Genomic DNA, 15,623 nt, shown 5'->3' on the forward strand with positions numbered 1-15,623 from the left:
GTACTACAATCACAGCTACTTTCCTGATCACACTTTGGATATTTCTTTGACATTTCTGTTTCCGTGAAGCTGGGAAATGCAGAACTGCTAATAGCCGCAAGTTTAACCTCAGCCAACTGTACAAGCACAAACTTGCTATCAGTGGAAGGGCAAAAGAGAACAGCAGATAGCAGATGACCAGAAAGCAGTCACTCTAAAATTAAAGAACAGTCTTGCCCAGAGGAAAATGAAATATTCCCACTGGGAATATGCATAAGCTGGAAAGGCCAAAAGTTAACATAAGAAATCATGTACATGTAACAGTTTTAGAACAAAATGCCTCTACAACTATCCTCTTTTTCTACAGAAGACTGAGAAAAAAAACAAAAAAACCAATGTTTGTCTTTTGTACCACTTCTTTGCATAAGTTTCACCACAGTCAGGCAGGTTTTGCTAATCAGAAATTATTAATAAAAGTGTTTTCACCAAAGTTGCTATTGCACTTATTTGAGAAACTGAATGCTGATGATCTTCAGCTGACAAAACTTCAATCAGTATATGCATAATCAGTACAAATTTTGATGGAGAAACACAGCTGACTTCATTGTCCAAGTGAATTTCCTCTCTAGGCAAGAGCCACTTACTGGCTGCCTAACTTCCTTCCTTAATTAGATGAATAAAATGCTAGCGACACAGGTGCTAAAGGGCAGGTCAACCTATTTCCTTGCTGCAGTCTTTTGGATGCAGGAGGACCTGGTTTTGCATCAATTGATAGTACTAGACTACTTCTCTAGGATTTCAATAAGAAGAAAAGCCGGACCACAGAGAATTTATTCTAGCAAATTTTTACAGTCATCTCCAAAAGGAATTGAAAATGTTCCCCATGGGAGGCTGCTCCAGTTGCCCAGTGTTTGCCCTGTACTGTTCAGTGTTACACCTCGTGAAACAAAACAGCTCCTGATACTCAGCCACCTCTTCTGCCAGGTTTGGGCACCTGCTGCAGCACAGCAGCTAACATCCAGCTTACTGAGCAAGTGACTAATGAAAAATCTAGATTTTCCATTATGCTAATGGTACCCCACAGTTTTTCCTCTCCTCTCCACATGTGTGGAAGAGAGGGGATGATGAAGAGCACAGTGTACAAAAAGTTCCCTACAGGAGTGCAATATTTCCTGTTTACTCAGGGTATCCCTGAAGAGGAAGACAGGAATCAATACTTCCATTTCTACACTGCAAATCTGACACATTTGTTCACATACTGTGTTGGTGGCCTGGCTGACGGTTCACAAACAGACTACAAAAAGCTTCCCAATTTTTGTTTAAAGTCTCAAAGACTCAATTTACCTATAGCTTTTCTTGCATAATGAGATGTACTGACTTCTCAAACTGTGACTAGGAATGCATAGAGGAGAACAATTTCCCTTGGGGTTACCTGTAGAGGATTGGAGAAAGACACGTGGGAACAGTCTGTCCAGAACACCTCATATGCAATGGCAAGCAGTTTTCCAACACAGAGAGCTAGAACAAGCATCATTCCTGTGAGAAAAGAGGAACAAGAAATTAAACTCCTGCACTCAAATTTAAATGCAGCCCCTAGTTTGCAGGATTGCTGCAGAACTACTGCACATTGCACATTTTTCAGGGGAACTCACCACTGAGACAGAACTTACACATGTGACCAGAATGTGACTCCATGAACAGTACAGCGCAAGTAGTTCAAACACAGATCCTCTATGTTTCTGTACAGAAGTTACCACAGGTGCTATACAGTATGTTGTTCCTGTATGTTTTCACTCTGCTGCATGCTCAGAAGTACCGTGTGTAAGAAATAAGGCCCTTGTTTCTCTGCTGAAGCTGAGGAGAAGGAGTAACAGAGCTGGGGTTGGGAGAGCTGGGTGGAAGCAACAGAAGCATGTGGGACATAAGGACGTGGGCAGCTGATGTGGAAATGTGAAAAACACATCGGCATAGCAAAAGGTTACAGTCTGGAGTCCCTGCTTTGGACATAAAGGTGGAATGGTATAGGGCACAGGTCTGGGTTTGTGCTTTCTGGCTCATAGCCATATGAAAATCTTGAGTGAAGCTTCCAGAGTCAAGAGTTCAGTGTCCAAGTTTCTGCTATAACTAGTCAGTCCTCACTCATTCGAACCACCATGTGAATTTTTTCAACACTCAAAACTCATAGAGATTTTCTTTACCACAGTTAATTAAACTTCTTGGATTTTGCCTCTGATTTAGATAATTTTTTACAAGTCAGACTTCTTTGCCCAGGTATGGGATTCTCTCAGTCTATCCCAGTGGCCTATTTTGGACAACATGATACAAGAAGCCCTAGCTACTAACCCTCTGGCCAGCACCTCAGTGATTTTACCAGGACAGTGCACCTGAATTATTCAACTGCTTATTCTTCACTGCCTTCCCAAAGTCCCCTCTATACATGCCCAAAAGGCAGAGAAATATATCCCACAGTTTGCTGGGGAGCTAACTTAAAGAGTGGTTCAGCTTGCTCAGCACTACTATAGTCTTTGCTTCTCACTACGGGATCTCTTGAGAACACGGCACAGAGCCTGTAGGGGAAATGGTGTGGGAACAGCTATTCCCTTCTTCAGACTTGCCTCCAGGGAGAGGATGAAAGACGATGCAGACAAAAGATTTAGGACTTGAAATGGAACCGTGGGATTAACTCCAGTGGTTTTCCTGTGGTGAGGACCTGCAGCACATGGGTAGGCTCTAAACATGCTGTAGCAAAGGGTGGTTTCCAGCAGAGCTTCTAAGCCTGGGGTGGGCTGCTGTTTGAGATCATGTTAGCTGCTAAGAGCTGAGAAGCATATAGAAATGGCCACAATTGCAGTCATTCAAATTAAAACTGCAGTGAAGACCTGACAAAGTACAGACACTACTTCCACTGGGTAAATACAGCAGGGAGGAAGTGGCACACAGGAATATTTGAATTTTGTAAGAATATTTTGTTTAAAAAATGTAGAATGTGTCATTGCTGATAGGGGTATTGAATAACTCCCACTGCTGTGATACAGTTGAAATCTATGCTGATGACAAGTAGTGGCTCTAAACCATTGAAGAATGGAGCAGATCAGCACTAAAACATATTTTCTCCCTATTTATTGCAGCCTATTGAATAACAGAAGTTTGTCGGTTCAAGTCCCTTGCAATCAACCCTTGCATAAAGCATGCATCCCCAATGCCAGCTGTTCTTAACATATTAACAAGAAAACTGATTTCTTGGATGCAAAAATATCAGGTGTTAAATTTCCCCATTTACCCTTTTCTACCAGTATAGAAATCACTGCATATAAAAATATTGTTTGCTCAAAATAATAATAGTACTAAGTGTGGAGTAAATGCAAATAAGTAAAAAGAACTAAAGAAATATTTTTTTCAAAGACACAAAGAAAACAAACCCCTACCACTTTACCCATATTTAAGGTCATCTGTATGTAGGGCTGCATAGGGTTTTCACAAAAATCAGTGTCTGCTGGACATGTAAATGGCTTTACAAGCACCGAAGTTACTGCTGTAAGAAAAAGATAGTCACATTTTAGTTTTGTAAGTGTTTCTTTTTTTTCAATTACATATTACAGGTTGAAAAGTGAAATTAGAGAGCAACAGGATGTATTTATTTATCTGAAAGAGGTTGCTATTACAAATCTGTTGTTAACAGAAAGGTTAAAAGGAAATCATGTACCAAATGAAAAGACAGCAGCAAAAAACCAGATCTAAACTCATCTGGAAACAGCATTAAATAAAAGCAGTCTCAGTCCTGGAATGTTCAACTAAACCAGCTAATGAGCCCTGCAAAGACAGGGCAAGCAGACTATTTAAAAAGGAAGCACAATAATGAAACTTAAGGCAATATGAAACAAATCTCTCAACATAAATGAGACAAGAATTCATTTTCCCCGTGGCACTCTCCGCAGCTGCTGAAAGTGCCTGCTGCTAGCAATGAATGAAATAAAAGTGGAGGAGGGGGAACAGAGAGAAAGAGGTGTTACCTTACCAGCCCTCGGAGCTCATCACTCCACTCCCTTCATGACGCTGGGAACTCACAAGCCTATAAAATGTGCCTTAGCTCCCAGTCCCCCTCTTCAGCAAAATCAAAAGGAAGAGGTGTCTGTACAGAGGAGGAATAGGATGCTGTTCTACCCAGAGGTAGCTCTCCTGACTCGGCTGGTACAGCATTTCTAACAGCTTGAACAGCGTAGCCAAAGCTTTTCTGACAGACCTCTCCTTCCCAGTACCTGCTGTGCTGCCTCACTTCCTTTTCTCTTTCTTTCCTCTTCCTATCTGTTGGTGGGGATTTTGGAGGGTTGGGAGAGGGAGGTGGGAGAGGACATAATTCCTGGAAAAGAGGAGAGGAACATCCAAGATGACTTCTGTCCCCAGAGCCAACTGGAATGTGAGCATGAGCAGCAGGTGGAACGTGAGCCTTGCTGCAGCGGGTGATCCCTGGGGACAGGCACTAGGAGCACCAGCTGGAAATACTTCTCCTACAGCATCCTCAGCAGCCAACTTCTCCAATCAGTTTGTGCAGCCCTCTTGGCGCATTTTCCTGTGGTCTCTGGCTTATGGTGGTGTGGTGGCAGTGGCTGTTTTTGGAAATCTCATTGTCATCTGGATTATCCTGGCTCACAAGCGCATGAGGACAGTGACCAATTACTTCCTGGTGAACCTGGCCTTCTCTGATGCCTCCATGGCTGCTTTCAATACTCTCATCAACTTCATCTACGCGCTGCACAGCGAGTGGTACTTCGGGGAGGCTTATTGCCGCTTCCACAACTTCTTCCCAATCACAGCTGTCTTCGCCAGCATCTACTCCATGACAGCAATAGCTGTGGACAGGTGAGAAAAGAGAGGAAAAGTTTAGGGGTGAGAAACTGAGATCTTATTCTCTGCTGTAATAAAAATACAGAGATAACAATCATTAAGTGATGAGAGGCACAGCCCTCAGTAGTTCATTGATTGTGGTGTTCTGTACTTCTTTAAGGACTCTCCCTAACACACTGTTTTTCTCCCTGTCTTTGGTCTTTCTCCTTCAGCCTTTCACTGCTTTTACACATGCTTTCTTTTACAACAAACACTTCCTCTCTCTGACTTCAGGTGCTCTCTGTGCTCCATCTTTTAATACTAACTCTGTAACAGCAGCCATTGCTCAGGGTTTTGCTTCTGCACATGTGAAAACAGTATCTGTTCCAAAGGCAACGTCATCTAATTCATACTGATAAGGAGTTTTAGAGATTGTGTGTGAAGGGAGAGGATTTCAAATTTCCCTCCTCTTTGTATTTCTGCAGCTGGCAGAGGCATTTGCCTCCTCCTTGGAAATCACTTCAGACTGTTTTTAATAGCTCTTCTCACAAACAGCTCTGAGCTGCTTGATTCCTCCTCATTTTAACTAATGAGACTACTTACATTGCCATCTGTGCATATCCAGAGGTCTGGTAAGAACATGGTTGATTTTTTTTCTGATTACTTGCAGCAAAGCAAGCCTTTGTGACTATGAAAGAAAACAGGGCAGGGAAAAACTTTACATTTGTGCTCTTGAAAAGAATGGAAGGATTACTCTGCTACTACTACCACTACTACAGGACAGCTGTAGTCTCCATAAAGGGGAGAAGTAGTTGTCAGATTTCCAACGGAGATGCTTTGATGGACCATCTTTCTCAGAAGGTGCTGTAAAGTCTCCCCTAGGAAATGTTCCTTTCTTTATGATCACTTTCACATTTGCTGTACTGGAGAGATAACTTACCTCAAGCTTTAGAAATCCAATAAATCCCTGAATTTTCATACAGAAAAACAGATCGCTTTGTATTTCAGATCTTTTATTTCTATTAGCAATGTATTGACATTACTCACAAAACTCCTTCCTACGTACTCAAACCATGATATGCATCTTGCCTGAATTGACTTGGCAGAACTGTAGCACTTTCTGGTGACAGTAGTTAAGATTTTATAAGGTTCAATCCATCTTCTGACACTTATTTCTCATTTCCAGGTGCAAAGACTGGGAAACATGTTGTACCTTTTGTTTGTGCTGTGGACAAGTTCATAATAATGCTTTTCTGTTTGCTCTAATAATCGCAAATTTTAGGTGGCATTCTTAGCCAGATGCATTTCTGTTCTGTAAAGCTAAAAATGAAAGAGAAAATTAGATTCTTAGCCACTCTTCTATGTCTCTGCTTGAGGGATGGGTGAAGACAGGAGGAAATCAGTACACTTTCCTCCTGCAAGTGATGTATCTTGCTCCCAGCTGTTACTTCCCATTAACAATGGAGGAGGTAGTGCAAAGCCAGTGATGCTATCTTTAATCAGCCAAAGATTTCTTCCATTGTCAGTTTGGGTTTAGCTTAATATTCTCATCTAGCTTGAGGAACTCAGAAAGTGGAAAGGTTTTTAGTAACAAGTAACCATTATGCGTGATGGAGCCCTGCTTTCCTGGAGACGGCTGAACACCTGCCTGGCGATGGGAAGTGGTGAATGAATTCCTTGTTTTACTTTGCTTATGTGTGCAGCTTTTGCTTTACCTATTATGATGCTGAGGATTTAACTGTTACTGCTGCAGCTGATCATGTCATTAGCTGAGCAGCTACTAGGATGCTCAGAGTAAGGTTTTTTGGGTTTTTTTCTGACAAAAATATCAACAGAGACATTGCACTTACTACCCTGAAAGTTCCTAAATTTATGCTAGGAAAAGGAAATGAAGGTGAATAGCTCTTTGGGAATTCCAAGGGTGCATTTCCAGAGTAAGTAAAGAATAGCTCTGCTCCACAGTGTCTGAAGTGCATAGTCAGACACAAAAATATTGGAAAAGTTTTCCTTGGTTAGCAATGTGAGATGCTGGTGCTCAGAAGTGAGTAATTTACTACTGTTATTCACTCTGGTCTATTTCTTGTTTGAAAATCCCCTGGAGAAATCACGATGTCCACCTCACCGCATCTCCCAAGCTTACCTGCCCTCAAAGAGCAATCGAAATATTCCTTTGGGTGGAGCACAGTGAACAATGCTGCAGCTGTGTTTAGGTGAGCAATCTGTAGTACCAAGGAGCATCATGTATTGCTTTTCCTTTTAGACTAAATCACACCTAATGCATTCAGTAGCTTTAAGAATTTCCTGGCTACATGTGCAGAACAATTCTGCAGAGTCAGGAGGAAAACTGAGGGTCAAAGTGAATGCCAAGAAATGTCCCTGGGTGTACAGGCTGCCCTATTGCAGGGCACACATCTGCTGGGCGGACATTTTTTAAAATGTTGATTCCCATTTACCTTCTGTGAAAGTTCAGTCAATGCTTCAGATATGACACTCTGCTTTATTTTTGACCCAGTAATCTCACCCTTACATCCTTAATTCATGTTTAAAAATTAAAAAAAAAAAAAAAAAAGCTTGAACTGGGATAAAGCTACTTAGGGAACTGAAATGATGGGATCATATCAGATATTTTCCAGTAGAAATTGTTAACGTCCCAAAATACAGAAAGGTCATGAATTGCAATTCACTAAAAAGTACATTGCTGTATGCTCCATTGATTGTTTTAGAACATCCAAATGCTCACAAAGGGTGAATGACTCACTGGGATTCTAGACACCACTGAGCAGAGGTCAGGGGCAGTACATGTTTCTTTCCACATCTGATTCTGTAGGCCACATTGTCTAAGTTGTATCCACTGTGAAATTACTGGACTGACATTTCTGTGGAGTAGGCAGCCCCTGCAGCGGGATAAGTGTGCTGCATCTGAAGCTGAGAATGAAGTATCCAAGACCGCTGTATGACCTGGTCATTGATCATAGATTGAAATTTATGTGGGTTTATTCACTCTTCTGGTGGTCTTTTTGCCTTGCCTTCTGTTTCTTTTCCAACAGGCTGTTCGCAGTTTACTGCAGAGATGCCGCAGGTAGCTTTAACCAAGCCAGCCCAAGCATCAGAAGCTGCAAAGATTTTACACTGTACTGCTTCACAGCAATTTATTCATGCATTCTTCCGTAGCCCATGGTGCACAGTACCACAGTTACATTTCTTCTAGTGCAATAGTTCCTTTAGTTACCTTATGGGGATAAACTTTTTTAATAGCCTAAGATAAACTGAATTGAGGTTAGTTCTTGAGCCAATATGCCTGTACCACTGGCCCGTGCATGATCCTAAAGGGTCATGTGTCTTAACTCACCTGTGATTACTGGTGGTGGTACAATTCTTGGACATACTGAAGACAGACACTTGGGCAGAATTTAGGCCATCTGGCCCTGCCCGCTGTCCCTTCCTACTAGTTCTTAGCATGCAAAAGAGGTCATTCATGTATACTGGCAATTAATTTCCAGTCCCAAGATTGCCTCATACAACCAGTTCTGCTTGTAGACCTAGAAATTCTCTGCAGATACCTGATGGTTAAAGTGGAAGTCTGGAGATGTAGCAATATAGCACAAAATAAAATACCTTCAGTAAAGCACTTAATGTATTTTTTCCATTTTTTCCTGTTATTAGTACATCTACAGGATAACTTTCTCAGTTATTGTTCTCTCAGCAATTTTATAATGATTTCCTCGTTGCAACAAGTTTAACTTTTCGTGAAAGCAACTGCTCTGGAATTAAACAAGGTATTCTAACAGTGACAGTGAGTGATTGCTGAGACTATTCACATCTTACTATTTCTTCTCTTCCTAGTATGCAAGCAAGCTTTTGGTCTTTGAAGAGCTATTACATACATATTAAATTTCTTTATATGCAAAAGTGATTTAAAAGAATTACCTATATATGCCAATATTTAATACCAATGTAAATAAAATCGCATTTATGATAAACCAGTGTTCTGCATTACTGCAAAACAGCCTACAAGGTTTACTGCTGCTCAACATACATCAATATAATAGCATCAAAAAGACCTACATAACTTTTTTTTAATAAATTATTAGGAAAGAGAAAAATGATGGATTTTACCTAATCCTTTCTAAAGATCAAATTCTGCCAAATGTTACCCATCTAACTTAGCCCTATACTCTGCAAAAATCCCAGTCCATTTTTCAGTTTGGATGCCTACAGAGTCAAAGGTATTGCAATAGAAGAATGACAAAATAAAGTCCAATGTTAAAGAGAATTCCACTTTCATGTACTTTTTTTTAACCACAAAACTTTCCCCACACGTGTTGATGTAAACTCTGGAGCTGTCATAATTGCTGTCTCAGTGAGCTGTCAATAATGAAAGCCCAATATTTAACTTCCAATCTGGAGATTATCAAATTAAATCACCATTTTTAAAACTGAAAACTTGATCATGTCCCAAAATCTCCTTAAGATTTCAATAATAATAATGCCACTTTTCCCCTCTTTTTTTGGTCCTTCTGATAGAATGAAATAACCACTTTTTGACCTACAAGTAGATAGAGAACTTTAGTCTATATTTGTCTAGTCCAACAGAGCTGTTATGAAACTTCCTGTTTGTATTTATTCCATAGAACTGTGCCTGTGACTTTATTTTTAGAAGGAAGAACGCTATTAAAATCAGAGCTAACAGACAGGTATATTAGCACTCTTACCTCTGGTACCATAGACATCATCACGTTGTTGACATGGATAACATATTGACATCAGGATGGATGTTTTTAAAAATTTGATTGAAAATTCAAATAATCAAACGATTTGCAGCAGCAGCATCCAAGAGCTGCAGGCCCAGGTTTCTCTTTCCTGACACCACTACACTCACTTTGGGAACAACAGACTCAAAATCAAATTAACCTTCACTAATAATAGATAAATATAGAATCTCCATGTTTCAGAATATGATTGGATCTTGTTATTAGCAGTATCTGTTTCATTTTGGTTGCCCTTCTCATTTCTTTCCAGTAAGCTTCCTCAAGTTTTTAAAATTTTAAATGAAACACTACCATAGCAGCTTTTTTTTGCTTTTATTTTTTCTGCAGAGATGTTAAAACCAGCCACACTCTAGATACTGTTTGAAGAATAATGACATTTAAGCCTGACCATAGGCACCGTTCAGGACCAACTCAAGAGCTCCTTGTATACTTTGGGCTTCTCCTCGTAGATGCTTTATAGAGCAGTCATTAATGTTGACTAAGAACATATTTTATGGCTAAGAAGCTACCAATATCTTCTATTATTATTGCATTACCTGCTATCACAGCCTTTCTGATTTCTTTTCGTATGTCACTATGATTACTACGAATTAGCTGAGTGCATAATCCTGAAGTTTATTTTTTCAGTCATGCAGAGTTTCAAAGTTTCAAACCTTAAAATTCTATATTATTCATGAATAAATTTGTTTTACCTGACTTGATTTTAAACTATATCTAACATTGAGTTTTATTCCTCCTCTTGCACAATCTCCTCTCTTTTTTATGAACCTTATTATTACAGTGTTACATTCCTTCTACCTGGTTTCTAGTATACCTATTACACCGATATCCTTATTCCAAACATGTTATTCTAGTTTCCCACTTTATTTCTTGATTTCTAATGTCTACACACACAAACTGGGGTTTTCTGTTTTTCTGTTACATTGTTCAGTTACTGATGGCTGTTATAAATCCCTCTATATACTCATTAGTCTCCAGCATAAGTAATATGATCAAATTTGTAACAGCCAGTTACAAGGCATAAGCACATGAATCAATTTATCAAATGAAAGCTAAATTCATCATGTCTACACACAGAGATGCTCTAAATATCACTTAGGCTCTTCATTCTCTTCAAGGGTATGCTGCAAGAGCAGTTACCATCACAAAGTAGTACCAGAAGCCCTATAAAAGAAACTGTTACTGAAATTCTGAAGTGGGCAGCTGGCACATTGAAGAACATATAATCTTTCCAGTAGAATACATTTTGTTATCTGTCTCTGCATTAGTTTCTAGTCCTGGGACAAATTGCTCAAGGCCTTCATGTGCCATAAACATTTTAAACTGGAACTCCTGCCAAACCATACACAACCATCTTTGATGTAGAATAACATTATCTGTATTGGGAGTTAAATATCTGTTACCTGTGTGGTCAGAAACACTGAAGTATAGGGAAATGTGCATATGAAGAAGTAACCTCAAATATGTCTAACGATAGGATGTGGAATACACAAGGCATGACCTGTATTGTGGTCATATGGTAGTGGCATCAGCAAAAGATGCACACCAAGACGTACACTGGTACTTGCATTCTTGTACGTGCGCTTGGGACCAAGTGTATTGTGCTTGGCTTACCAGTGAACAGAGGAGGCTGAAGCAATGGCAGGCAGGAGACATGCATTGCACAGCCAGCTGCCATCCCCTGCACAGAGCTCAGCCCAAACACAACTACAGCCTTTGGCCCCTCTCTCACACTCCCCTCTCAAACTATTGTCTCAAAGGAAAGGTTCCCATGTAAAAAAAGAGAGAATTTGCAATGAAGACCAGGGAGAGATGAGCATGGGAACAAGAAAATTAAAAAGCTAGGTGGATTTCTTTTCAGGTTTCTCATGGTTTACATGTTCTTTTCCCCAGAGAGATCTCCCTCTCGTATCTGAGAATATTTTCATCTGAAGAAACAGATGGAGTTGCTGTAAAATCAGTGTGCTGTTTTCCCCACAAGATGCCATTTTATTATTAGTTAGCTTTACCTGCCTCTGGCGTCATGTAACTACACACAATACTACCCACCCTACCCCCAAATTAAAGTTCAATACAGCTTTTTTTTCCAAACCAATGGATGACTTCACAATCATGACTTCGTGAATCAGCTTTGATCACTGCATATCATGAAGGGAAAAAAAGCAAGATATGCTTTTAAAATTACCACTATGATTACTATTATTACTTTGCCAGTCAAACTATAGAATTCAAACTAAAAATATTGTGTTTCCCAATTTGTACTTTAAGATGAAGCACATCGTATTTCTAGATTCAGCTAGCTAGGCTGCCCTCTGAAAAATGCTGGTCCTCAGAACTGAAAAGAAAAAGTTGAACGGGAAAGCATTATGGGTTGAAAACTCAAAAGGTGAAACATAAAGGACTTTTTATGACTTGAGAGCCTAAAATGATTTTCTAGGTTTGACAATTCTCTTTCTGAGAAAAGAGGTGAAATAGCTTCTGCAGAACATTCTGATGCAATGGCTACAAGATTCAGACTGTCAGAGACTAAGGGAAAGTAATCCATTTCTTGCTAGGTGCAAACTCATAATGACCAGGCACAAAGCATCTCTTTGGGGTTTGATCAAAATTTGTATCAGTTATGTTATTTATAACATACTGAGACAGTTTGGGAATAAATATAGGCCTAAAAGCTATTTTTTTCCTCTTTGTTTTATGCTGGTAAATATTCTATTTACCAAGCTGCTTTCAAAAGAAAAAAATGGGGTTGATACGCCAATATCTTGAGGAGTATAAGCAACATTTACAACTGTGACTAGCCTCAAGTCTTGTTCCAGGCAGAAAACAACAACTGACAAGTTCAAACCATATGTTAAAATAAGAAATTCATTTTAGACAGAATCATAGTCTTAAATACATTTTCTTAGTGCCCTTACTTATAGCTTAATGAAAACTCTGAAAAGATCTATCTGTGGTTTACTAGGTAATGTAGCCTACAGCACTTTTCAAAGTTACCCAGGGGTTGGGGTTTTTTGGTTTGGTTTGAGTTTTTTCTTGAATATTACTGCCTATATGTATGTATTTCTGACCAATTTACCAACCAGGAGAAAAATTTGTATCATTCACATATTTATGTTTACCTAAATTTTTTTTTTTTTCAAAATAACTGCAGAAACAAGAAGGAAGCCATTCAGATGACAGTGTCAGAAACGTAGGCAGAGTGGGTTGTAGTCTGTGCAGATGGAGCTCTTTGCATTAATACTGGTCCTTGATAGCCCAAGTAGATTGTATTCAAATAGGAGAAAGAGAAGCCCTTCTATAAGGGGAAGGCAGTCCATCATTTTATGAGACAGACCAAAGAAAAGTGTTATCCCTTTTCTATCAATATGCATAGGTATGGAATACATTGTATAAAATCAATTACATATTTAGAAAAGTCTAGCGTTATCCCTTTTCTATCAATATGCATAGGTATGGAATACATTGTATAAAATCAATTACATATTTAGAAAAGTCTAGCCCATTGTCAGTTACCAAAATGTTCATCAAGTAGAAAGCACTGGACTTTTTATGAGAACTCTGCTGTAATGAAGAATTTTAATATTCCTCTTTCAAGGCTTCTTTTAAGAGGTACCCAAAAAGCAACATGTGGGACGCTCATCCTGATTTCAGAAAACCTGCAGTGTTACCCCCTGCTCAAAGCACAACAGCCATTCACCAAGAGCAGCACACGTGCCTTTGGGTAAATCAAGGCCAAGTTATCCCTCTGGGATATTGCCCACTGATCTCTAAAATGTACAATGTGTTTGTTTAGCTATCATTCTGTCCTACACTCTCTCTTTATGCTGTTACCTTTAAGGTGATCACTGTTTAACTGTAGCATCATTGTTCACTGTAGATCCTTCCAGCCACAAAACCCAGTCTTATTCAACAGTCAGAGACAGACCTACAAAAATGCCCATAGCCACTCTTCCTGCAGAGAGAGTCAGTCTAAATGAATGAATACAGACCACTCCCACAAGAAAAGATGGAGCCTTGCGCTAATAGGTAGAAGATAAAAATTAAAGAATGCAAAAGCTGAAGATTGGGTTTGCATCATACAAAAAAATGCCTCCAAAATCTATCTTACAGTTCACTTCATCCACTTTAGTCTACTGTATCTACCTTACAGAGACACTCTGCAGTATTTCCCAATACAATGTTTTAAATAAAGGCAGGGAATCATAGCAATTTCCCTACCTAAGTTTCTTAATTATCAGTCGATTCCAAATACAAAGTTTTAAAACCAGCTTCTGTTTTGAAAAGGGAATAACAGCGTCTCTGCATTCACGAAGGATATGCACTTTGCTATCTGCTGTTGATGAGGCACTTACATGCAAGCATTATGATTTTATCTCAGTCTCTTCCTTTGTCAAGCCCCGATTTCCTGTTACAATCTGTGGATGAATTGACTATTTTTTCCCTCCATATGAGTTTATAAACACACTGTAAATGGGTAAAACAAATCACTTTGGATGATTAAAGGGTTCCAACTGTGTTTCCAGATGGGCATTTGTAGGATCCAATTTTGAATCTAATTATGTTTTAAAAACATCTTACGTATTTTTGCTACAATTTTCTAAATAATGTGTTAAAGAGGGAAGATTTTCCTGCCTGTATTAGTCAGTGTATGCTGTTTTACAAAAATATAAATTAGGATATTTTTTTTTATCTTTTCTACGGTCAGAACCATAATACGCAAACTTCAGAAGCTTTTACAGTACTTACAGCTGTTTGTCTCATGTTATTTGCAAACTGTAACAGAGCTACATGACTATGCTGTCATTACAACCACTGGCTTAAAGAATTTATCTATGTTATTCAAATGAAGACTGCGTCTATTATTGTTTCAGTGAAAACACACTTTCTTGATTTGATGATCCCAAGAAACAAGTACCAAACAGTAAGTTGTATGCTCCAGCCCATCTGAGCAGTTCTGAAGGAAACTAGATCTATTCTGACCCAGCAGATAAGAAAACAGTCTTGAAGGAAAAGAGCACTGCAGCAAGCACACATTGATGCACCAGTCACTATATCTTGCATCCTGACTGATTTCTCTTTAAGTTCAATGGAAAGATTCTTGCTGACCTCAGTAGTAATTAGCCAGAGACAAAGACTAAGACAAGCCAAAGCTGGAAGAAAAGCTATGACAGTGGGATATAACATGATCACAGTGAACAAAATCATGTGCTAATGATTCCAGTGATGAAACTAAAGCGCTACCTAAAAATGCTTTAAAGTAATACATAGAATATTGTGCAGATGTTGAATAATCCACATTCTTGCAACTGTTGGCTTGGGTCTCTACTTGCACATATTTACAACCCTAAATTTCTAAACGTGCATATTCCATCTAATAATCATCCTCCAAGCGTTAGTGTTTATATTGGATGGGGTAATAATGGTTTCTGCTTGTTGTGATAAAAGAGCATCATGAATTAATTCTTTTCAGTTGATATGGACTTCAGACTCAGCATCTCTGCCTTATTGTGTGGAACAAGCTATCTGTGGCATTATCAGCAGCTCCCACTGGACCAAGGAAATGTTAGAAGTCTGATCCTGAAATCAAGTGACCTCAGTGAGAGTTCAGAGCCCTTTGTTCGGCCAGGCTGGTAGCTGACTGAGCAGTACATGTCCAGGGACTGCAAAGCGCACTGGCACAGCACCACACTGGACAATGTTTGTGTAGCTACAGAACGCTTTTCAGAGGTGTAACAAGTCTTCAGTTGCTTGTAGCCATTATAAACCCTCCTTCAGCTCAAATGCCTACCATCTTTTAGTGTGCTTAGAGAGAGAGGTGTGGGAGTTCAAAGGTCTGTGTATAACTATTACAGAACATGGTGGACCTATGAGGACCTCGGCACCAGCCACTTTCACTGACTTCAAAGGACTGTATAAGTTCAGGCCACCTGAAAGAAAAGTGAAGAAGCAGAACAGTCATTACATCACATGACACTGGAGTATCAGAGAAGTCCAGCTGTTCCTCTTGTACACAGTTTATGGTTGGCTGACCACAGAGAGAACAGCTCTTTGGGA

The 15,623-nt window shown here is 39.4% G+C and overlaps 1 protein-coding gene across 1 annotated transcript in view; it reads left to right on the plus strand.

Annotated features, from left to right (window-relative positions):
• The first annotated feature begins 4,080 nt into the window (after positions 1-4,080).
• Positions 4,081-15,623, plus strand: part of TACR3 (tachykinin receptor 3) — a 41,144-nt gene continuing 29,601 nt past the window's right edge. The window contains exon 1 of the mRNA XM_005238086.3: positions 4,081-4,836. Coding sequence (XP_005238143.1) covers positions 4,364-4,836 — 473 coding nt within the window. The 5' untranslated portion in view covers positions 4,081-4,363. The remainder of the gene's footprint in view (positions 4,837-15,623) is intronic.

Source organism: Falco peregrinus, chromosome 2 (genome assembly GCF_023634155.1).
Source record: "Falco peregrinus isolate bFalPer1 chromosome 2, bFalPer1.pri, whole genome shotgun sequence".
Classification (NCBI taxonomy): domain Eukaryota; kingdom Metazoa; phylum Chordata; class Aves; order Falconiformes; family Falconidae; genus Falco; species Falco peregrinus.